The following is a 24,203-nucleotide window of genomic DNA, read 5'->3' as shown; positions in this document are numbered from 1 at the left end:
AAAAACTCTAAATGGAAACAACCTCTAAACTAGAGGTTTGTTTCAAAAAGTCTCTCAACTCAGAGACTCAAACTCTTAAAACTCAAAGCTCCACACTGAGCTCTTCTCTCTCAAAACTGACATTAAACAACCCTGGTCTAAGGGGTTGTTCCACCTGTCTCACTCGGAGACCACACTTGGAAGACCTCGATCTTTGTGTTTCAACTGACTTTATTAAGTTGACTTTTGGTGGGGAAAAGTATATTTTATTTAACAACTTTATTGTTGTCAATCTTTTTATTGCAACCTTGCAATATTAGGGTAGTGTTCCAGTTCAGTCTGAATGGACATACCTCGGATGCAGCAATCTTTATTTCATCATCCTTTGTTTCTTGCATTAAATTAAGTCACTTAGTTTCTCAATCTTATCATGAAAATTAAATACCCAGTAAAAAATAAAAGATACAAGAACCGCGGATTCCGGTTACAAGCTCAATAGCTGGTAAACGAATCTAATTCTAACCACTGCATCAAAAACATTGTGAAAACAGTGTTTTTTAGTAATTTTATCTTGCTAATTGGAAAATATGGTTTTTTCTATTATTATATATTAATAAATACAATTAGTTAATAAATTTAATCTTATTAAAAAAATAAGAACAGAAACGTAAGAATAAATAAGTACGTCCTAAAGCATGTTTCGTTGTATATTTAATAAGTATAAGAAACTGTAAAATACACCTCAAAATGTGTGTTTTAGTACGTTCAGTATAAAAATCCTATGTTTAAACTTTGAATACGAATATCTCAATATTTTGTATTGGAAAATTGTTTCGTTAATCGATATGCTGTAAAACTCTTTAACACCTATACAAGGTTTACAACGTTAATTGTATACATTCGATGAAAATTTGCATATTATGGCGACATAGATTTAACTTTTGAAGGTAAAAGTTTCCCGGTTAAAAAAACATGTACAGGATCGTGTACACGATCTTGCACATGTTCATTCACTAGGTCATGTACAAGAGCAGCAAGTGAACATGTAAAAAGAATTGGAACAACGATCTTGTACAAGAACATGAACAAGAATTTGAACATGAACATGCATATGTTTATTCCTGGTAACTAAAGAAATCATGTTCTCTAGTCCATGCTCGTGTACTTTTTTAAGAACGTGTGCAAGTTCATGTGCATGATCTTGTGTTAATTTTTTTATATTTTCAAAATTGGGGGAAATTTTTAACATTAGTCATAAGGACTCTTTGTTTATACATGCGAAAAACAACTACGCAGCTATATAAGCCATAGAAAACTACTGTGCAACCATTAAAGATTTTGATTATAAACTGAAAGGGAAAACTCAAGATCATGTACATGAACTTACGCATATTTTTACACAAGCACACGAGCATGGACTAGAGAACTTGATTTCTTTAGTTACCATGAATAAACATATGGTCGATTCCACGTGAGATTTACCTATAACATTTTAAATTCTGTAAATATATTTTTTTCGATCTTTACAGAAAAAAAGGTTTACGTATATTTTTATTTTTTTAAGTGCTCAAATTTTCGAGTTATGAATTTTTAAAAATCTGATTTTTTCGTTTTTTAAAATACACCTAATTTTAATAACATCTAACTCTAAAAGTATTGAATTTAGGAATTCAGACCAAGATACAAAAAAGTTTCAGTTTTTCATCGACTTTCAAAATATATAAACGAAAAAAAAATTTTAATTTGTTTATAAAAAACAGCGGTTTTTTATAAACAAATTAAATTTTTTTAAATTTAGGCGCAATTTTTTTTTATTTTTACATACATAAAAATAAGAAGAAAATTTTGTAATAAGTTTTGGAGAGGGCATGATAATTTTACACTAATTTCTTGAAAATATTATGAAAACTGACAACGAGTTAAAATCTACAGTTACCACTTGCACATATCAAGTGATTATTTATTATTTATCACGTTAATAATTAAAATTATTATAAAAATTAACTCTATAAATGTTCATTTAACCTCACAATACTAATTTTTATAAATTTTCATCAATTTAAAGCTTTTTTTTGATAATTACCTAAATTCGACTTAGATTCGACTTAGATTCGCCCCAGCTGGGTCGAATTTAGGTAAATCAAATCCGCCAGGGAAAATAAAAAAAAAACGAAAAAAAGTAAAAAAAAAATTTTTTAAACAAATTATATAAACAAAAGGATTATCATGCCCTCTCCAAAACTTATTACAAAATTTTCTTCTTATTTTTATGTATGTAAAAATAAAAAAAAATTGCTCCTAAATTTAAAAAAATTTTATTCGTTTATAAAAAACCGCTGTTTTTTATAAACAAATTAAATTTTTTTTCGTTTACATATTTTGAAAGTCGATGAAAAACTGAAACTTTTTTGTATCTTGGTCTGAATTCCTAAATTCAATACTTTTAGAGTTAGATGTTGTTGCGTATAGCGTATTAGTGGACAGTAAAACTCTTTGTTGAAAATTGAACAGTCTTTAGTTTTATTTAATTTTATAGTTACATAATTATGAATTTTCCTGGCTCATTCACCAGAGGTACAGAGATAACTGCCTTTTTCATTCTTCCCACTTTCTTTCGTCTTGTCGACGTCATTCATACGTCACCATCAAATTTCCCTATCCTTCATCTACTCACTCTTATCAATCTCACCATTCAGAACATACCGCCCTCCTTGAAATGCTCACATCCGATTCACACAGCATTTCAATTAATCAATTCGTACAACAACTCACACTCATTTCTTCTCATTCGTCATCCGTTGGTAAAATACATATTTTTGGTAGTGTTCGCTTCGTCACTCCAGTACTTGTTCTCACACTTAATACTCTAACTAATCCATCGTGACCAGGATGTAGTTCTTCTATTCGACCCAATCGCCATCGCAGTGGTGGTAGATTGTCGTCTTTCAACACCACCATTTGACCTAAGCGCAACTTATCGTCGTCGAGGCATTTTTGCCATTTAGAACGAGCCTGCATTTGAGTGATGTACTCACGTGACCATCTTCGCCAGAAAGATTGCTGCATTTGAGACAATAGTTGAAATCTGTTAACGCGATTACTTGGCACATCGAGAATATTCTCTTCTAAAATTGAATTTAACGCGGTTCCCACCAAAAAGTGCCCAGGAGTAAGAACATTTATATCTCTTGGATCTGACGATACTGGACACAATGGTCGCGAGTTTAAAATTGATTCAATCTGAACAATTAGAGTATAGAATTCTTCAAATGTAAGAGGCGTGCCACTGAGCACACCCCTCAAATGCGACTTCGCCGATTTAACCGCCGCTTCCCACAAGCCACCCATATGAGGGGAATAAGGTGGAATAAAGTTCCACTTAATTGAGTTATTAGCTACAAAATCCAAAATTTTGGTCCTGTTCTCGGTTTCTGTTAGCAATTGTGCAACAATTCTTTGCAATTCGTTCTTGGCCCCGACAAAGTTCTTTCCATTGTCCGATGACAAAGACACACATTTCCCGCGGCGGGCAATAAATCTTTTTAAGGCATTTAAAAACGCACTCGCTGACAGATCCGAGACCAGCTCCAAATGAACTGCCTTGACCGCCATACACACAAAGACACAGAGATAAGCCTTTTGCGTTTTATTTCGTGAAATTTTAATGTTAAATGGTCCCGCATAATCTAGTCCTGCATGTGCAAACGCTCGTGATGCCGTCACCCGCTCCATCGGTAAGCTGCCCATCAGCTGACTTACAATTTTCGGTTTAAGTCGAAAACATAATATACATTTACGAAGCACCCTACGGATCGCTCGCCTGGCAGATAAGATCCAATACGCTTCGCGCAGTGAAGCAAGCAAGAACGAAGTCCCGGCGTGCAAATTTTTGTAATGAACATCGCGTATAACCAATTCAGTGAGGAAATGATTGGATGACAAGATAACGGGAAAGCGTTGGGAATAGGAGGCAGATGCATGTGACAGTCGTCCCCCAACTCGAACCAATCCATTATCGTCCAAAAAGGGATTCAGAGGTAAAAGCTTACTCTTTGAATCTATCAATTGGTCTCGCTGAAGCCTGCTAATCTCCTCCGGAAACTCCTCCTCCTGATGCATTCTGACCAGTACCATCTCAGCTTTACTCAATTCCTCGGCTAGTAAATTTCCCGTGATCATTGGATCACCCTTGTATTTTCTTTTCAAATTGTCCCTGAACCGCAAACAATATGCCATGACTCTTTTAAGCTTATTCCAAGATGAAAATAGTTTAGAAAAGTTTAGGCTCAAGAGAATCCCAAAAAATCGTGGTGCCTAAAAGAATATCAACAGGTTGAGGCTTGTAGAAATCGGGATCTGCCAATTTGATTTGCTCAGGAATGGACAATGAATCAAGGTCAATTTTCTTTATTGGAATGCATTGGGAAATGTTGTTCGTGATAAAGAATTCAGCCCTAACCTTATAAGAATTTTGTACAGATTTAATCGTCGCCGAGGTACACGAATTAATGTTTGTTTGTGTCAAATCTATTCCCGATATAGTATGCGCTACCTGATTTTCCTTTAAATTTAATTGTTCACAAAGTTCCCTGGTCATAAAATTTGCCATAGATCCGTTATCTAACAGCGCTCTAACCTTGATCCTTTTACCCACATCATTTTGAACAAATATCGCGACTGTTGACAATACCTTTTCCCCCATGTCTTTGTGTGCAAACATGTTCACAGAAACACTAGAACCCGAATTCCCGTCACTCTGCTTATCAACTTCTTTCGACCTTTGGTAATTATTATTTGATTCTAGTTGATTGCCTGAATGCAACAAAGAATGATGCTTTTGATTGCAATACTTACACAAACGTGAAGATCTGCAATCTTTAGCTGCATGCTTTATCCCCAAACAATTAAAACATAAATTAAGAAACTTAAGTTTCGCTCTCCTGTCTTCCACCGATAAATCACGAAAACTTGAGCAGACGTAAATTCTATGGTCCTTGTGACATAATACGCAATCAGCTGAATTATTACCGACCGCCATGTGAGTCAACGTTTTATTGTTTTCCCGCTTTATTCCTTGATACAAATTTGTTTTTGTTATTGTCATATGTGAAGGATTCGGCCTGATAGCCTCCATCATCTGACATCGCGTTTCCAAAAAATCGATAAATTCAGTAAGTTTAGATAGTTTGTCCGACACGGCCTTTAATTCCCATTCTCGTTTTGTAGTATGATCAAGTTTCGTAGATGCTAAATAAATCAACAATGTATCCCACATGTCGATCGGTTCCTTCAGCTGCTTGAGTATGCGCGTATGCTTTTGTAAACCATCGGATAGTGTGCGTAATGACCCTGCTAAATCTTTTGTCACTTGCGGCAAATTAAATAATTGCTGAACATGATGATTTATTATTAATCTAGAATTGTGATAACGCTTTTTCAATAATTCGATAACAATTGCATAATTACTTTCAGTGACCTCAAACGAATTTATATAATCTTTTGCTTTCCCAGTCAACGGAGATGGCAAGTAGTGAAACTTTGTTATTGTATCAAGAGACGTGTTTCTGTGAACCATCGCATTGAATGTGTCAAAGAAACTTTGCCATCGCTCGTAGCTACCATCGAAATTAGGCAAAGTGATAATAGGCAGTCGCGCATGTGTTAATGAACCCCTACTAATTCCATTTGTCAATATGGCCGCTTCTGAATTTGACTGTGTGGATCTCGAGCGATCCAAGCATTGAGCCATTTTACGTTTCGCGACATTTTGCGTGGAAAAGAAGGCGTTCTCAAAAGTCTCCCTATTCTCTATCTCAGGCGAAAGGGCGTCAATCTCACTTTGAATTTGTTCAAATTCCGACCAAAGTTGTTCAAACTTCTCTAATCGCGACTCTAATTCATAAATTGTCTCAACATTTGGACTATATGCATCTACATTAGTTTTGAAACGAGTTGCTTTTGACTTTACCGCTGTGCGAAGTTTTTTCTTTTGCTCTAGTTCTGCCATCTTTGGTCGGATTGAAACGAATTTATTTATTTTAAAAGAATAAAATCTTACCTAATGCGTTGCGCTTAGTTCACAGGAGTAAAAAACATCAAATCATACATAAAAACAATTAGATAATGTCCAATATTAAACTCGATGAGTTGCCGACGACGCCTCGTGCTATCCTTGTTAGATCGATAAGACGTTTAAACAATTCCTTCCTTCTCAAATCGTTTGCTTTTCCATTAGACAGATTTTCCAGTAATTAAAATATTCCATGTAGAGTCAGTCGATTAAAAGATAAATTCCCAAGATTTAGTTTAAAAATATTCCATCAACAGTGTCTATAAAATTGAGCTATCTCCGATAATGATTTAGCGTCACCATGTGCTTGATGGCGTCCCTTTGCGATTCACAATTATCTTATCATTTTCACTTTCAACGATTTCTCATTATATCCACTCCGAAATTGTTAGATAAATCCAGCTCGAAGGACCAAATGTTGCGTATAGCGTATTAGTGGACAGTAAAACTCTTTGTTGAAAATTGAACAGTCTTTAGTTTTATTTAATTTTATAGTTACATAATTATGAATTTTCCTGGCTCATTCACCAGAGGTACAGAGATAACTGCCTTTCTCATTCTTCCCACTTTCTTTCGTCTTGTCGACGTCATTCATACGTCACCATCAAATTTCCCTATCCTTCATCTACTCACTCTTATCAATCTCACCATTCAGAACAGATGTTATTAAAATTAGGTGTAATTTAAAAAAACGAAAAAATCAGATTTTTAAAAATTCATAACTCGAAAATTTGAGCACTTAAAAAAATAAAAATATACGTAAACCTTTTTTTCTGTAAAGATCAAAAAAAAATATATTTACAGAATTTAAAATGTTATAGGTAAATCTCACGTGGAATCGACCATATGTTTATTCATGGTAACTAAAGAAATCAAGTTCTCTAGTCCATGCTCGTGTGCTTGTGTAAAAATATGCGTAAGTTCATGTACATGATCTTGTGTTAATTTTTTTATATTTTCAAAATTGGGGGAAATTTTTAACATTAGTCATAAGGACACGAGCAGAGTGTCTTTAGTTACCAGGAATAAACATATGCATGTTCATGTACATATTCTTGTTCATGTTCTTGTACAAGATTTTTGGTCCAATTCTTTTTACATGTTCACTTGCTGCTCTTGTACATGACCTAGTGAATGAACATGTACAAGATCGTGTACACGATCCTGTACACGATCCTATACAAGTTTTTTCAACCGGCATTACACAGAAAAAAACTGTACTCATTTTTGCTGCTTATCATTTTGAGTAAATTATCAAAATGAGTAAACGGCAAACTTCACGTTACTCAAAATGAAACTGGTTAGTATCAAATGTCAGGTTATGCTAGATAAAATTGTTTACCACTATTATGTTGGTACTAACTGTGAACTATTTCAAGGCGGTTCCAGTATAGGTGCAAAAGCCAAGTACAAGTGCAAGTCCAAATGCAAATCCCATGAATGCAAAAGAGATAGATAGACTACCTATCTCTTTCGCACTCATAAGATTGTCACTTGGACTTGCACTTGTACTTGGCTTTTGCACCTATTCTGGAACCACCTTCATAGTGCGTCATCTGAGGATGAACGAACAAAGTAATTCAAACGTAATAAACCAAAATCATAGAATACAATTTATGTCTCTAAAATTTTTTATAAATATTAAATAAAAAAAATTATTAGCATTGCAGTTAAAGTTAAAATATTCAAAATATTATTAAAGTTTTTATTTTCTATCGAAAAAAAATTTTATCACATTATTATTAAAGTTGTTTATAATAATAATAATTATTATTATTCATATTATAATATTATATTAATAATATTAATAATTATGAGTTAATTTAATTATATAATAATATAAATTTATTTTTATTTTAAATATATTATACATAAGAATTTTTAAATAATAAAAACTCAATTTTATAATATTATAATATTTTAAAATAATCATTTCGTTTATTACAAAAAAAGCAAAGCTTTTCGTCCATTGACGATGAATTTTTTTAAATAAAAAAAAAGAACAACTTCTACTAATAATTACTATAGATCCAAAGAAAAACTACATCAATCACATATATTGAATTTATAATTTTTTATTAGTTTATTGATCACAAAACAGTGATTTTAAGAATTAAAATTTTTAAAGATAAATTTTTTTTATTTATTAATTAATGTGAAAAAAATTTAACACAATATCATTTTGTTTCGTAAACAATATTTTACTTTTAAATTTTTTAAATAAGGCGCCATTACTTTTGGTTTTTAGACAATAGCGCTTTCTTTCTCTACTTCATGTTAACGCAGTTGGTATTACTGCCTGTCATTTCATATGTTTCTTAACCTAAAACTTGATTTATTTTATTTTATAAATAATAATAAATTCACTTTAAGAATTAAAGTCTTTTTAGTTTAAAAGTGTTTATTTATGAAAAACAATTGTTTTAGTACTATTTTAAATTAAATAATCATTTGTTATTTATCTATAATTCATAGTTAAACATTTACTCAAAATGAAACTGACGTTGTTCATTTTTATACTTTTTCACTGAAAACTCAAAATGAATAAGAGCGTTATCATTTTTGCTACATATCAAAATGAGTATGATTACGTACTCATTTTGAGTACAGTTTTTTTCTGTGTACTCAGACACCAGTGAATGTATGTTACAAAAACGAAAGGTTAATCTATTTCATTATTTTGTTTATTTTAACTCACAATACCTTGTTGACATACAGCTCCAAGAGTTACAAGAATCGCAATTGAATAATGTTCTGCAGTATTATCGTCATCCTCTCTACTTAGAAATATACCAATTGCAACTGTACAAAGAATAATTAAAAGTAATGAGAAAAACCAACAATCCAGTGAGAATGGACGAAAAAATTGGTTTATTTTAATATCATGCGTTTCAGGGTTCCGAAAAATAAAGCAAGACCTATATAAATAAAAATATTTTTATTATGTTTCAAATGCTAATTTCATTCAAGAGAGAATGTGTGAAAGTTGGCCAGCGATTTTTTTTGTAGTAATGAGAGACAAATGAGAATTAACATTGTTTATAAGTACGTTTTTACAAACCGATGATATGGTTGTGTCAATAAATTTTTTAATTGATACAGAAGGAAATAATGTATAATTGAAAAAAAATTTGTTTCTTTGTTTTAAATAAGCATTGTTTTCTTTTGGCACGTTCATTGGTGAACTTTGTAATTGGTTTTCCCCCGAAAGCTAGGATTTTTGTTAATAAATTAACTAATTAATTCCTGTTTAAATAAACAGTTGACGCCTTGTTCTTTTCATTAACTTTAATCCCTCAGTCTAAACCGATAAATCATTATCTTATACAGTCGAGAAATAAAACAGTAAAAAATTGTGATTATTTTCTGCAGAACATTTAGTGCTGTGCGGAGAATATTTAGAGCTCTGGAATTTAATTCTTTGGTTTACACAGTTGCCAGTGCTGTGAAAAAAATATTCAACGCTTTCAGATCACAGTTGTAACGAGCGACTATATTCTCGCTCGAATAACTTTTCGATATCTCGAATTAACGATACTTACGCGCTAAATAATAAATATTCAAAATATTAAATAATTAATATTTTGTATTCTAGAATTTATTCTCACATAAATTTAGCAATTGAGGAAACTATAAAAAGTTAACTTAATTGTAAAATAATATCTTCACGCTTTAAGTATTTTCAAGTCTTATTCTCAAATCAAAGAATATAAACAGTTCTAAGAAAAGTCATAAATTAAGTAAAATAGCAAAAGGAAATATGATTCTAACTTTCCTTTAATCCCAACCATGAAATAAAAACCCTTAAAGATCATAAAAAATCCACTTGAAAAAGTTGTGGTCCTTTCTCTACAGGACACCAAACACATGTTGACCAGACACACATGTAGACTCGCTAAATCGAGAAAAGTCACGTATTGATCAAACAAAGGATAAAATATTTGTAAAGAAATATTTTATATCAACTAGATTTTTACATTAAAAATATAAATTAAAAATCATCATCTTCTCTATAGAACATTATTAAATATATAATCGTGGTGTGTGTGTGTGTGTTATTTACACAATAACAAGATAATAATTAATTATTACATTAATACGTATGAGTATGTTATATTGTTAATTATAATATTTATAATATAATAAATATTATGTATAAGATATACCTTGAAATATATAATTAGTAAAGTGTATAGTAAATAAGATACGTAGTGTTGTGCAGTGCAGTGTTGCTGGAAACAGCATAGAATAAGAAAATATAAAGAGCATGCGCAAAGAAGCCACATGGACTCACAGCTGAGCGCTTCTCCACTACTTGTACTTTATGCTTTACGTCAGATCTTATCTTGCCTTCGACTTGTCGAGTTCGCTCCAAGTCAACTTTGTATTTGTCTCTTTCTATATTTAATAAAAGCTTGGGTTTTAATCTAGAAGTCGGAACAATTAATAATTGGTTAATTCGTTATCTAATTATTATTGTTCGTCTTCAAGAGGATTTTCCCTCCGTTTAACGGAAATTAATTGTGTAATTATTTAAACTTTCCCGGTTCATCTTAATGATTAACACTAAGGCTGAATCCACAAAATAACCAAGTGCAATTGCGCTTGCGCAATTAAATATACAACTTGGCTCGTAACACAGTGGTCTTCAAGCATCGACAGGTTCGACTAAAATGGATCCAAAAATTGACTGAACAAGCTTTTAGAAGACTATTCGTAAATGTAAAAATTGCTATTCATAAAATCCTAGCAGATCGTTTTGTCGAAAAAACTTAAAATTACATTTTACGAAATGTATTTTTAGCATTGTATTATACTGTTCAATAATCAACAATTATATCTGTATTGTTCATTGGTAAACCATTTTAGTGTACAGTACGTACTCACTAAGCATTAGTATATTTAACTTATAGTAAAATACATACAAAAGCTTGTAGAATAGCTTATTAGATTACTCTTTATAGACGCTAAAACAATTTTGTCCAAAATCAGAACCAATTTTTTTCGAAATATTTTTAAACTGCGTTTTACAATAATTTTTCATATTTTAAGATTACCATTAAGCTTAATTTACCATTTAAGCTTTATTTATCTATTTATATTCAAGTTGAAATTTCATTCATTTATCCATTCATATCAATGTATTCGTGCATTAGTTTTGTAACTTCTTGTAACAACTGACTGATTAACTTATAGCTTGCGCGCAAGACCAATTGCTTTTTCTCCATTTTAAAATGAGTTCTCATGAGGAGCACCGGAAGAAAACATGTGCACAATGCGGTCGGAAAATTGCTTTTGGAAAGGTTAAACCAGAAAAGTTGCATTTGTAGAACATGCTACATTACTCTTCTAGATTATGAAAAAGGTATCTTTAAGAGCATTTGAACCTTCGTGACGTCACAAATAATGGCGCATGACACGCAAACTTCTCAGGTATGTGAAAAGCACAATTTTGAATATTTTTTAAAAAAACCTTTTGGAAAATGTTCAGAATAATATAGACTCTGTCTGTTATGTGCGGAAAATTCAAAATTTTGCGTTTTAAACGTTTTTTAAACAATGTTTAAGTTGGTTGTCACAAGTAAAGAAAAATACACTAATTGCTTATATCCCTGGCGGATTCGATTTGCGTAATGTCTACTTAACTAAGCGGACTTTAGGTAGACATTAGGTAGACATGTAAAAAAACGTATAAAAAAGCTATTAATCGACTTATTATGATAAAAAAAAGTTGATAAAAGGGTAAATGAATGTTTATAGAGTAAATTCGTACAAAATTTGTAATTAATAAAGCAATAAATAATTAATAATGAATGGAAATGTGCGCGAGGTACCTGATCAGTTCAGCTGTACAATTATTTTCGTGCTATTTTCATGAAAAGAATATAAATTAACTCCAAAAACAATTGATATTTATAAAAAAGTGTAAAATTGATTTAATTTTAGTGTTTGCAATACGAATTATTAAATAATAATTAAGTTTTTATTAAATGTGAATAGTGTTGTGAAAACCTGTGAAAACTAATGAGTTACTACATTACCGATCGCATATGACAATAAAAAGTTCTCGATGAGTGTAACAAAAAAGCTCCAATTTAACCAAGTACATAATTTCCGAGATTGCCAGAGATGGCGCCACCAGTTTTTACAATACAGTGCGAGCATGTTTTCTTCCAAGCTTTTGCTTTGAAAGAAAATAAAAAGTGAATTTTAAAATTCAGAATAAAGTTATACAAATAATTATTGATTTCATAATTGTTTCTCGTTCAAAATTACGGACATGATTGCAGCTTTTTTGTTACACTCATCGAGAACTTTTTATTATCATATGCGATCGGTAATGTAGTAACTCATTAGTTTTCACAGGTTTTCACAACACTATTCACATTTAATAAAAACTTAATTATTATTTAATAATTCGTATTGCAAACACTAAAATTAAATCAATTTTACACTTTTTTATAAATATCAATTGTTTTTGGAGTTAATTTATATTCTTTTCATGAAAATAGCACGAAAATAATTGTACAGCTGAACTGATCAGGTACCTCGCGCACATTTCCATTCATTATTAATTATTTATTGCTTTATTAATTACAAATTTTGTACGAATTTACTCTATAAACATTCATTTACCCTTTTATCAACTTTTTTTTATCATAATAAGTTGATTAATAGCTTTTTTATACGTTTTTTTACATGTCTACCTAATGTCTACCTAAAGTCCGCTTAGTTAAGTAGACATTACGCAAATCGAATCCGCCAGGGATGTAGGCCATTTTTGGAAAGACCAGGATAAAAATTGGAAAATTCTTATGTAATTTATCAAATATTTAAATTAATTTTATTATAAATAATAATTAAAATTGTTTATTACTAATTAAACAATAAATTGTTGTTCTTTATTTACTTTTTTCAAAAAGCACATATAAAAAAACATTTTTTTGACAGCTTTCTAAATTGTTCATTTCAATTTTGTAAAAAATAAAGGCCAAAAAACCAATTTATTTTTCAATTTTTCAACTAAATAACTATTGTTTTTTATTTAAAAAATTGAAAATAATTGGATTTTCAACCTTTTGTACAACATTGAGATGAGTAATTTTAAAAATTCTAAAAAACATGCTATTTTATATGTTCTCCTTTGGAAAAAAGATAAAAAACAATAATTAATTATTTGACAAATTGAAATACAATTTGAAATTTAATCTCTTTTTTTACAATATTGAGAATAGCAATTTAAAAAATTGTCAAAAAATTTCTTTTTTATATGTACTTTTTTGAAAAAATTATATGAAAAACAATAATTATTTATTTAAAAAATTGAAGAATAATCTGCTTTTTAGCCATTATTTTTTACAACATTGAGATAAGTAATTTAAAAAATTTTGCAAAAACTGCTTTTTTAAAAGTGTTTTTTGAAAAATGCAATTTATATGTGTTTTTTTAATAAAAGAGAATAATTATTGATTTAAAAAATTGAAAACTAATTCAATTTTTAAATATTACGTTTCACACTTTTTAAATTGGTAAATTTCAAAATTAGGAAAAAACAGTTTTTTCTTTATACGTGCATGCAAAAACCTCGTTTGGCAACCACTTTCAGCTATCCAAAATAGTCGAATCCCTCACTGTACGCGCGGACGATGAGCAAAGTATTTTGCTCACCGTTAAGCGGTGGCCAAAACATTTTGCTCATCGTCCGCGCGCACAATGAGCGAGTCGGACATTTTGAATAGCTGCAAGCACGAAGTAGTATAAGGAGACCTCACGCGGCTTAAAAGCCAGCCTATATTTGGGGGAACAGAGTTGTGCGATTTCTGACAACGTTCAGAGGTTGCGCCTCTGCGGTTGAAATTTAGTACTGAAATATCGTCTGCTTACTCCTGACATATTAACCTGTATTAAACGGATGTAAACATAATTTGAGTATTATTTCAAATCCTAGCTGTATATAAGTGCGGTTTATAAAATATATTAATTCTGAAAGATTGTTGTTTTAGGTATTTCTTTTTGTCACAACATTTTTCACTTGAATCTCAAACCACGTGTAGTACACAATAAGCATAATACCGCCAAAACTGTTTCTGTAATTTACATTTTCTCCGCAAAAGCGCTGCCTCTGAACGTTGTCAGAACTAGCACAACTCTGTTCCCCCAAATGTAGGCTGACTTTTGCCTCTACTACCATTGCCGTGAGGTCTCCTTATACTACTTCGTGGCTGCAAGTAACTGTCAAACGAGGTTATGCCTGCACTTATAAAGAAAAATATGGTTCGATACTCGTTGCCTCACGAGCGTATGCCCATTACTCGTGTAACGAGCAAAACGCTCGTTTGGCCCCTTGTATCGAAATATACTATTTTTCAATTCTCCAACTATGGGCGAACTATGGGCAAAGTATGGCGAAGTATGGCAGGCAAAAAAAATCATTTTTTTCAAATTCTTCAAATATGGACGAACTATGGGCCAAGTATGGCGAAGTATGGGAGGCAAAAAAAATCATTTTTTTCAAATTCTTCAAATATGGGCGAACTATGGGCCAAGTATGGCGAAGTATGAGAGGCAAAAAAAATCATTTTTTTCAAATTCTTCAAATATGGGCGAACTATGGGCCAAGTATGGCGAAGTATGGGAGGCAAAAAAAATCATTTTTTTCAAATTCTTCAAATATGGGCGAACTATGGGCCAAGTATGGCGAAGTATGGGAGGGGAAAAAACACTTTTTTTAAAAATTTTTGAACTATGGGCGAACTATGGGCCAAGTATGGCGAAGTAGGGGGGGCGAGAAAAACACTTTTTTTAAAAATTTTTGAACTATGGACGAACTATGGGCCAAGTATGGCGAACTACGGAAGGCAAAAAAAATCATTTTTTCGCCTCCCATACTTCGCCATACTTGGCCCGTAGTTCGCCCATATTTGAAGAATTTGAAAAAAATGATTTTTTTCGCCTCCCATACTTCGCCATAATTGGCCCATAGTTCGCCCATAGTTCAAAAATTTAAAATAAGTGTTTTTTTTGCCTCCCATACTTCGCCATACTTGGCCCATAGTTTGCACATATTTGATGAATTTAAAAAAAATGATTTTTTTTGCCTCCCATACTTCGCCATACTTGGCCCATAGTTCGCCCATATTTGAAGAATTTGAAAAAAATGATTTTTTTTGCCTGTCATACTTCGCCATAGTTCGCCCATATTTGAAGAATTTGAAAAAAATGATTTTTTTTGCCTCCCATACTTCGCCATAGTTCGCCCATATTTGAAGAATTTGAAAAAAATGATTTCTTTTGCCTTCTATAGTTCGCCATACTTGGTCCATAGTTCAAAAATTTAAAAAAAAGTGTTTTTTTCGCCTCATATTCTACGGCATACTTGGCCCATAGTTCGCCCATAGTTTAAAAATTTTGAAAAAGGTGTTCTTCTAGCCATTCTTGCCCCATAGTTCGCCCAAAGTTCAAAAATTTTGTAAACAGTTTTTTTCTCGCCTCCCATACTTCGCCATACTTTGCCCGTAGTTCGCCCATATTTGAAGAATTTGAAAAAAATGATTTTTTTTGCCTCCCATACTTCGCCATACTTGGCCCATAGTTCGCCCATAGTTCAAAAATTTAAAAAAAGTGTTTTTTTCGCCTCCCATACTTCGCCATACTTGGCCCATAGTTCGCCCATAGTTCAAAAATTTAAAAAAAGTGTTTTTTTTGCCTCCCATACTTCGCCATACTTGGCCCATAGTTTGCCCATATTTGAAGAATTAAAAAAAAATGATTTTTTTTGCCTCCCATACTTCGCCATACTTGGCCCATAGTTCGCCCATATTTGAAGAATTTGAAAAAAATGATTTTTTTTGCCTGTCATACTTCGCCATAGTTCGCCCATATTTGAAAAATTTGAAAAAAATGATTTTTTTTGGCTCCCATACTTCGCCATACTTGGCCCATAGTTCGCTCATATTTGAAGAATTTGAAAAAAATGATTTTTTTTGCCTCTCATACTTCGCCATACTTGGCCCATAGTTCGCCCATATTTGAAGAATTTGAAAAAAATGATTTTTTTTGCCTCCCATACTTCGCCATACTTTGCCCGTAGTTCGCCCATATTTGAAGAATTTGAAAAAAATGATTTTTTTTGCCTCCCATACTTCGCCATAGTTCGCCCATATTTGAAAAATTTGAAAAAAATGATTTTTTTTGGCTCCCATACTTCGCCATACTTGGCCCATAGTTCGCTCATATTTGAAGAATTTGAAAAAAATGATTTTTTTTGCCTCTCATACTTCGCCATACTTGGCCCATAGTTCGCCCATATTTGAAGAATTTGAAAAAAATGATTTTTTTTGCCTCCCATACTTCGCCATACTTTGCCCGTAGTTCGCCCATATTTGAAGAATTTGAAAAAAATGATTTTTTTTGCCTCCCATACTTCGCCATAGTTCGCCCATATTTGAAAAATTTGAAAAAAATGATTTTTTTTGGCTCCCATACTTCGCCATACTTGGCCCATAGTTCGCTCATATTTGAAGAATTTGAAAAAAATGATTTTTTTTGCCTCTCATACTTCGCCATACTTGGCCCATAGTTCGCCCATATTTGAAGAATTTGAAAAAAATGATTTTTTTTGCCTCCCATACTTCGCCATACTTGGCCCATAGTTCGCTCATATTTGAAGAATTTGAAAAAAATGATTTTTTTTGCCTCTCATACTTCGCCATACTTGGCCCATAGTTCGCCCATATTTGAAGAATTTGAAAAAAATGATTTTTTTTGCCTCCCATACTTCGCCATACTTTGCCCATATTTGAAAAATTTGAAAAAAATGATTTTTTTTGGCTCCCATACTTCGCCATACTTGGCCCATAGTTCGCTCATATTTGAAGAATTTGAAAAAAATGATTTTTTTTGCCTCTCATACTTCGCCATACTTGGCCCATAGTTCGCCCATATTTGAAGAATTTGAAAAAAATGATTTTTTTTGCCTCCCATACTTCGCCATACTTTGCCCGTAGTTCGCCCATATTTGAAGAATTTGAAAATAATGATTTTTTTTGCCTCCCATACTTCGCCATAGTTCGCCCATATTTGAAGAATTTGAAAAAAATGATTTTTTTTGGCTCCCATACTTCGCCATACTTGGCCCATAGTTCGCTCATATTTGAAGAATTTGAAAAAAATGATTTTTTTTGCCTCTCATACTTCGCCATACTTGGCCCATAGTTCGCCCATATTTGAAGAATTTGAAAAAAATGATTTTTTTTGCCTCCCATACTTCGCCATACTTTGCCCGTAGTTCGCCCATATTTGAAGAATTTGAAAAAAATGATTTTTTTTGCCTCCCATACTTCGCCATACTTGGCCCATAGTTCGCCCATATTTGAAGAATTTGAAAAAAATGATTTTTTTTGCCTGTCATACTTCGCCATAGTTCGCCCATATTTGAAGAATTTGAAAAAAATGATTTTTTTTGCCTCCCATACTTCGCCATAGTTCGCCCATATTTGAAGAATTTGAAAAAAATGATTTCTTTTGCCTTCTATAGTTCGCCATACTTGGTCCATAGTTCAAAAATTTAAAAAAAAGTGTTTTTTTCGCCTCATATTCTACGGCATACTTGGCCCATAGTTCGCCCATAGTTTAAAAATTTTGAAAAAGGTGTTCTTCTAGCCATTCTTGCCCCATAGTTCGCCCAAAGTTCAAAAATTTTGTAAACAGTTTTTTTCTCGCCTCCCATACTTCGCCATACTTTGCCCGTAGTTCGCCCATATTTGAAGAATTTGAAAAAAATGATTTTTTTTGCCTCCCATACTTCGCCATACTTGGCCCATAGTTCGCCCATAGTTCAAAAATTTAAAAAAAGTGTTTTTTTCGCCTCCCATACTTCGCCATACTTGGCCCATAGTTCGCCCATAGTTCAAAAATTTAAAAAAAGTGTTTTTTTTGCCTCCCATACTTCGCCATACTTGGCCCATAGTTCGCCCATATTTGAAGAATTTGAAAAAAATGATTTTTTTTGCCTGTCATACTTCGCCATAGTTCGCCCATATTTGAAAAATTTGAAAAAAATGATTTTTTTTGGTTCCCATACTTCGCCATACTTGGCCCATAGTTCGATCATATTTGAAGAATTTGAAAAAAATGATTTTTTTTGCCTCTCATACTTCGCCATACTTGGCCCATAGTTTGCCCATATTTGAAGAATTAAAAAAAAATGATTTTTTTTGCCTCCCATACTTCGCCATACTTGGCCCATAGTTCGCCCATATTTGAAGAATTAAAAAAAAATGATTTTTTTTGCCTGTCATACTTCGCCATAGTTCGCCCATATTTGAAGAATTTGAAAAAAATGATTTTTTTTGGCTCCCATACTTCGCCATACTTGGCCCATAGTTCGCCCATATTTGAAGAATTTGAAAAAAATGATTTTTTTTGCCTCCCATACTTCGCCATACTTGGCCCATAGTTCGCCCATAGTTCAAAAATTTAAAAAAATATGATTTTTTTTGCCTCCCATACTTCGCCATACTTGGCCCATAGTTCGCCCATAGTTCAAAAATTAAAAAAAAGTGTTTTTTTCGCCTCCCATACTTCGCCATACTTGGCCCATAGTTCGCCCATAGTTCAAAAATTTAAAAAAAGTGTTTTTTTTCCTCCCATACTTCGCCATACTTGGCCCATAGTTCGCCCATATTTGAAGAATTTGAAAAAAATGATTTTTTTTGCCTCCCATACTTCGCCATAGTTCGCCCATATTTGAAGAATTTGAAAAAAATTATTTTTTTTGCCTCCCATACTTCGCCATACTTAGCCCATAGTTCGCCCATATTTGAAGAATTTGAAAAAAATGATTTTTTTTGCCTCCCATACTTCGCCATACTTGGCCCATAGTTCGCCCATAGTTCAAAAATTTAAAAAAAATAATTTTTTTTGCCTCCCATACTTCGCCATACTTGGCCCATAGTTCGCCCATATTTGAAGAATTTGAAAAAAATGATTTTTTTTGCCTCCCATACTTCGCCATACTTGGCCCATAGTTCGCCCATAGTTTAAAAATTAAAAAAAAGTGTTTTTTTCGCCTCCCATACTTCGCCATACTTGGCCCATAGTTCGCCCATAGTTCAAAAATTTAAAAAAAGTGTTTTTTTCGCCTCCCATACTTCGCCATACTTGGCCCATAGTTCGCCCATAGTTTAAAAATTTAAAAAAAGTGTTTTTTTGCCTCCCATACTTCGCCATACTTGGCCCATAATTCTCCCATATTTGAAGAATTTGAAAAAAATGATTTTTTTTGCCTGTCATACTTCGCCATAGTTCGCCCATATTTGAAGAATTTGAAAAAAATTATGTTTTTTGCCTCCCATACTTCGCCATACTTGGCCCATAGTTTGCACATATTTGATGAATTTAAAAAAAATGATTTTTTTTGCCTCCCATACTTCGCCATACTTGGCCCATAGTTCGCCCATATTTGAAGAATTTGAAAAAAATGATTTTTTTTGCCTGTCATACTTCGCCATAGTTCGCCCATATTTGAAGAATTTGAAAAAAATGATTTTTTTTGCCTCCCATACTTCGCCATAGTTCGCCCATATTTGAAGAATTTGAAAAAAAAGATTTCTTTTGCCTTCTATAGTTCGCCATACTTGGTCCATAGTTCAAAAATTTAAAAAAAAGTGTTTTTTTCGCCTCATATTCTACGGCATACTTGGCCCATAGTTCGCCCATAGTTTAAAAATTTTGAAAAAGGTGTTCTTCTAGCCTCTCATACTTCGCCATTCTTGCCCCATAGTTCGCCCATATTTGAAGAATTAAAAAAAAATGATTTTTCTCGCCTCCCATACTTCGCCATACTTTGCCCGTAGTTCGCCCATATTTGAAGAATTTGAAAAAAATGATTTTTTTTGCCTCCCATACTTCGCCATACTTGGCCCATAGTTCGCCCATAGTTCAAAAATTCAAAAAAAGTGTTTTTTTCGCCTCCCATACTTCGCCATACTTGGCCCATAGTTCGCCCATAGTTTAAAAATTTAAAAAAAGTGTTTTTTTGCCTCCCATACTTCGCCATACTTGGCCCATAGTTTGCCCATATTTGAAGAATTAAAAAAAATGATTTTTTTTGCCTCCCATACTTCGCCATACTTGGCCCATAGTTCGCCCATATTTGAAGAATTTGAAAAAAATGATTTTTTTTGCCTGTCATACTTCGCCATAGTTCGCCCATATTTGAAGAATTTGAAAAAAATGATTTTTTTTGCCTACCATACTTCGCCATAGTTCGCCCATATTTGAAGAATTTGAAAAAAAAGATTTCTTTTGCCTTCTATAGTTCGCCATACTTGGTCCATAGTTCAAAAATTTAAAAAAAGTGTTTTTTTCGCCTCATATTCTACGGCATACTTGGCCCATAGTTCGCCCATAGTTTAAAAATTTTGAAAAAGGTGTTCTTCTAGCCTCTCATACTTCGCCATTCTTGCCCCATAGTTCGCCCATATTTGAAGAATTAAAAAAAAATGATTTTTCTCGCCTCCCATACTTCGCCATACTTTGCCCGTAGTTCGCCCATATTTAAAGAATTTGAAAAAAATGATTTTTTTTGCCTCCCATACTTCGCCATACTTGGCCCATAGTTGGCCCATAGTTCAAAAATTTAAAAAAAGTGTTTTTTTCGCCTCCCATACTTCGCCATACTTGGCCCATAGTTCGCCCATAGTTTAAAAATTTAAAAAAAGTGTTTTTTTGCCTCCCATACTTCGCCATACTTGGCCCATAATTCTCCCATATTTGAAGAATTTGAAAAAAATGATTTTTTTTGCCTGTCATACTTCGCCATAGTTCGCCCATATTTGAAGAATTTGAAAAAAATTATGTTTTTTGCCTCCCATACTTCGCCATACTTGGCCCATAGTTTGCACATATTTGATGAATTTAAAAAAAATGATTTTTTTTGCCTCCCATACTTCGCCATACTTGGCCCATAGTTCGCCCATATTTGAAGAATTTGAAAAAAATGATTTTTTTTGCCTGTCATACTTCGCCATAGTTCGCCCATATTTGAAGAATTTGAAAAAAATGATTTTTTTTGCCTCCCATACTTCGCCATAGTTCGCCCATATTTGAAGAATTTGAAAAAAAAGATTTCTTTTGCCTTCTATAGTTCGCCATACTTGGTCCATAGTTCAAAAATTTAAAAAAAAGTGTTTTTTTCGCCTCATATTCTACGGCATACTTGGCCCATAGTTCGCCCATAGTTTAAAAATTTTGAAAAAGGTGTTCTTCTAGCCTCTCATACTTCGCCATTCTTGCCCCATAGTTCGCCCATATTTGAAGAATTAAAAAAAAATGATTTTTCTCGCCTCCCATACTTCGCCATACTTGGCCCATAATTCTCCCATATTTGAAGAATTTAAAAAAAGTGTTTTTTTCGCCTCCCATACTTCGCCATACTTGGCCCATAGTTCGCCCATAGTTTAAAAATTTAAAAAAAGTGTTTTTTTGCCTCCCATACTTCGCCATACTTGGCCCATAGTTCGCCCATATTTGAAGAATTTGAAAAAAATGATTTTTTTTGCCTCCCATACTTCGCCATTACTGGCCCATAGTTCGCCCATAGTTCAAAAATTTAAAAAAATATGATTTTTTTTGCCTCCCATACTTCGCCATACTTGGCCCATAGTTCGCCCATAGTTCAAAAATTAAAAAAAAGTGTTTTTTTCGCCTCCCATACTTCGCCACACTTGGCCCATAGTTCGCCCATATTTGAAGAATTTGAAAAAAATTATTTTTTTTGCCTGTCATACTTCGCCATAGTTCGCCCATATTTGAAGAATTTGAAAAAAATTATTTTTTTTGCCTCCCATACTTCGCCATACTTGGCCCGTAGTTCGCCCATATTTGAAGAATTTGAAAAAAATGATTTTTTTTGCCTCCCATACTTCGCCATACTTGGCCCATAGTTCGCCCATATTTGAAGAATTTGAAAAAAAATGATTTTTTTTGGCTCCCATACTTCGCCATATTTCGCCCATATTTGAAGAATTTGAAAAAAATGATTTTTTTTGCCTCTCATACTTCGCCATACTTGGCCCATAGTTCGCCCATATTTGAAGAATTTGAAAAAAATTATTTTTTTTGCCTCCCATACTTCGCCATACTTGGCCCATAGTTCGCCCATAGTTCAAAAATTTAAAAAAAAATGATTTTTTTTGCCTCCCATATTTCGCCATTCTTGGCCCATAGTTCGCCCATAGTTCAAAAATTAAAAAAAAGTGTTTTTTTCGCCTCCCATACTTCGCCATACTTGGCCCATAATTCTCCCATATTTGAAGAATTTGAAAAAAATGATTTTTTTTGCCTGTCATACTTCGCCATAGTTCGCCCATATTTGAAGAATTTGAAAAAAATTATTTTTTTTGCCTCCCATACTTCGCCATACTTAGCCCATAGTTCGCCCATATTTGAAGAATTTGAAAAAAATGATTTTTTTTGCCTCCCATACTTCGCCATACTTGGCCCATAGTTCGCCCATAGTTCAAAAATTTAAAAAAAATAATTTTTTTTGCCTCCCATACTTCGCCATACTTGGCCCATAGTTCGCCCATATTTGAAGAATTTGAAAAAAATGATTTTTTTTGCCTCCCATACTTCGCCATACTTGGCCCATAGTTCGCCCATAGTTTAAAAATTAAAAAAAAGTGTTTTTTTCGCCTCCCATACTTCGCCATACTTGGCCCATAGTTCGCCCATAGTTCAAAAATTTAAAAAAAGTGTTTTTTTCGCCTCCCATACTTCGCCATACTTGGCCCATAGTTCGCCCATAGTTTAAAAATTTAAAAAAAGTGTTTTTTTGCCTCCCATACTTCGCCATACTTGGCCCATAATTCTCCCATATTTGAAGAATTTGAAAAAAATGATTTTTTTTGCCTGTCATACTTCGCCATAGTTCGCCCATATTTGAAGAATTTGAAAAAAATTATGTTTTTTGCCTCCCATACTTCGCCATACTTGGCCCATAGTTTGCACATATTTGATGAATTTAAAAAAAATGATTTTTTTTGCCTCCCATACTTCGCCATACTTGGCCCATAGTTCGCCCATATTTGAAGAATTTGAAAAAAATGATTTTTTTTGCCTGTCATACTTCGCCATAGTTCGCCCATATTTGAAGAATTTGAAAAAAATGATTTTTTTTGCCTCCCATACTTCGCCATAGTTCGCCCATATTTGAAGAATTTGAAAAAAAAGATTTCTTTTGCCTTCTATAGTTCGCCATACTTGGTCCATAGTTCAAAAATTTAAAAAAAAGTGTTTTTTTCGCCTCATATTCTACGGCATACTTGGCCCATAGTTCGCCCATAGTTTAAAAATTTTGAAAAAGGTGTTCTTCTAGCCTCTCATACTTCGCCATTCTTGCCCCATAGTTCGCCCATATTTGAAGAATTAAAAAAAAATGATTTTTCTCGCCTCCCATACTTCGCCATACTTTGCCCGTAGTTCGCCCATATTTGAAGAATTTGAAAAAAATGATTTTTTTTGCCTCCCATACTTCGCCATACTTGGCCCATAGTTCGCCCATAGTTCAAAAATTCAAAAAAAGTGTTTTTTTCGCCTCCCATACTTCGCCATACTTGGCCCATAGTTCGCCCATAGTTTAAAAATTTAAAAAAAGTGTTTTTTTGCCTCCCATACTTCGCCATACTTGGCCCATAGTTTGCCCATATTTGAAGAATTAAAAAAAATGATTTTTTTTGCCTCCCATACTTCGCCATACTTGGCCCATAGTTCGCCCATATTTGAAGAATTTGAAAAAAATGATTTTTTTTGCCTGTCATACTTCGCCATAGTTCGCCCATATTTGAAGAATTTGAAAAAAATGATTTTTTTTGCCTACCATACTTCGCCATAGTTCGCCCATATTTGAAGAATTTGAAAAAAAAGATTTCTTTTGCCTTCTATAGTTCGCCATACTTGGTCCATAGTTCAAAAATTTAAAAAAAGTGTTTTTTTCGCCTCATATTCTACGGCATACTTGGCCCATAGTTCGCCCATAGTTTAAAAATTTTGAAAAAGGTGTTCTTCTAGCCTCTCATACTTCGCCATTCTTGCCCCATAGTTCGCCCATATTTGAAGAATTAAAAAAAAATGATTTTTCTCGCCTCCCATA

At 32.9% G+C, this 24,203-nt stretch overlaps 2 protein-coding genes across 2 annotated transcripts in view; one reads left to right on the top strand and one right to left on the bottom strand.

The window, feature by feature from the left end:
* Nucleotides 1-24,203, bottom strand: part of LOC127279017 (ionotropic receptor 75a-like) — a 380,333-nt gene that overhangs the window by 116,458 nt on the left and 239,672 nt on the right. Inside the window, exon 6 of the mRNA XM_051301087.1 lies at nucleotides 8,753-8,967. Within this exon, the coding sequence (XP_051157044.1) occupies nucleotides 8,753-8,967 (215 nt within the window). The remainder of the gene's footprint in view (nucleotides 1-8,752; nucleotides 8,968-24,203) is intronic.
* The window catches only part of LOC127279020 (uncharacterized), a 335,741-nt gene that overhangs the window by 251,687 nt on the left and 59,851 nt on the right, over nucleotides 1-24,203 (top strand). The gene's annotated exons all lie outside the window — the stretch shown is intronic.

The sequence above is a fragment of the Leptopilina boulardi genome, unplaced genomic scaffold (genome assembly GCF_019393585.1).
Source record: "Leptopilina boulardi isolate dan_hultmark-lab unplaced genomic scaffold, ZJU_Lbou_2.1 LbouV2_213, whole genome shotgun sequence".
NCBI lineage: Eukaryota > Metazoa > Arthropoda > Insecta > Hymenoptera > Figitidae > Leptopilina > Leptopilina boulardi.
This window is presented reverse-complemented; position numbering and strand designations above follow the sequence as displayed.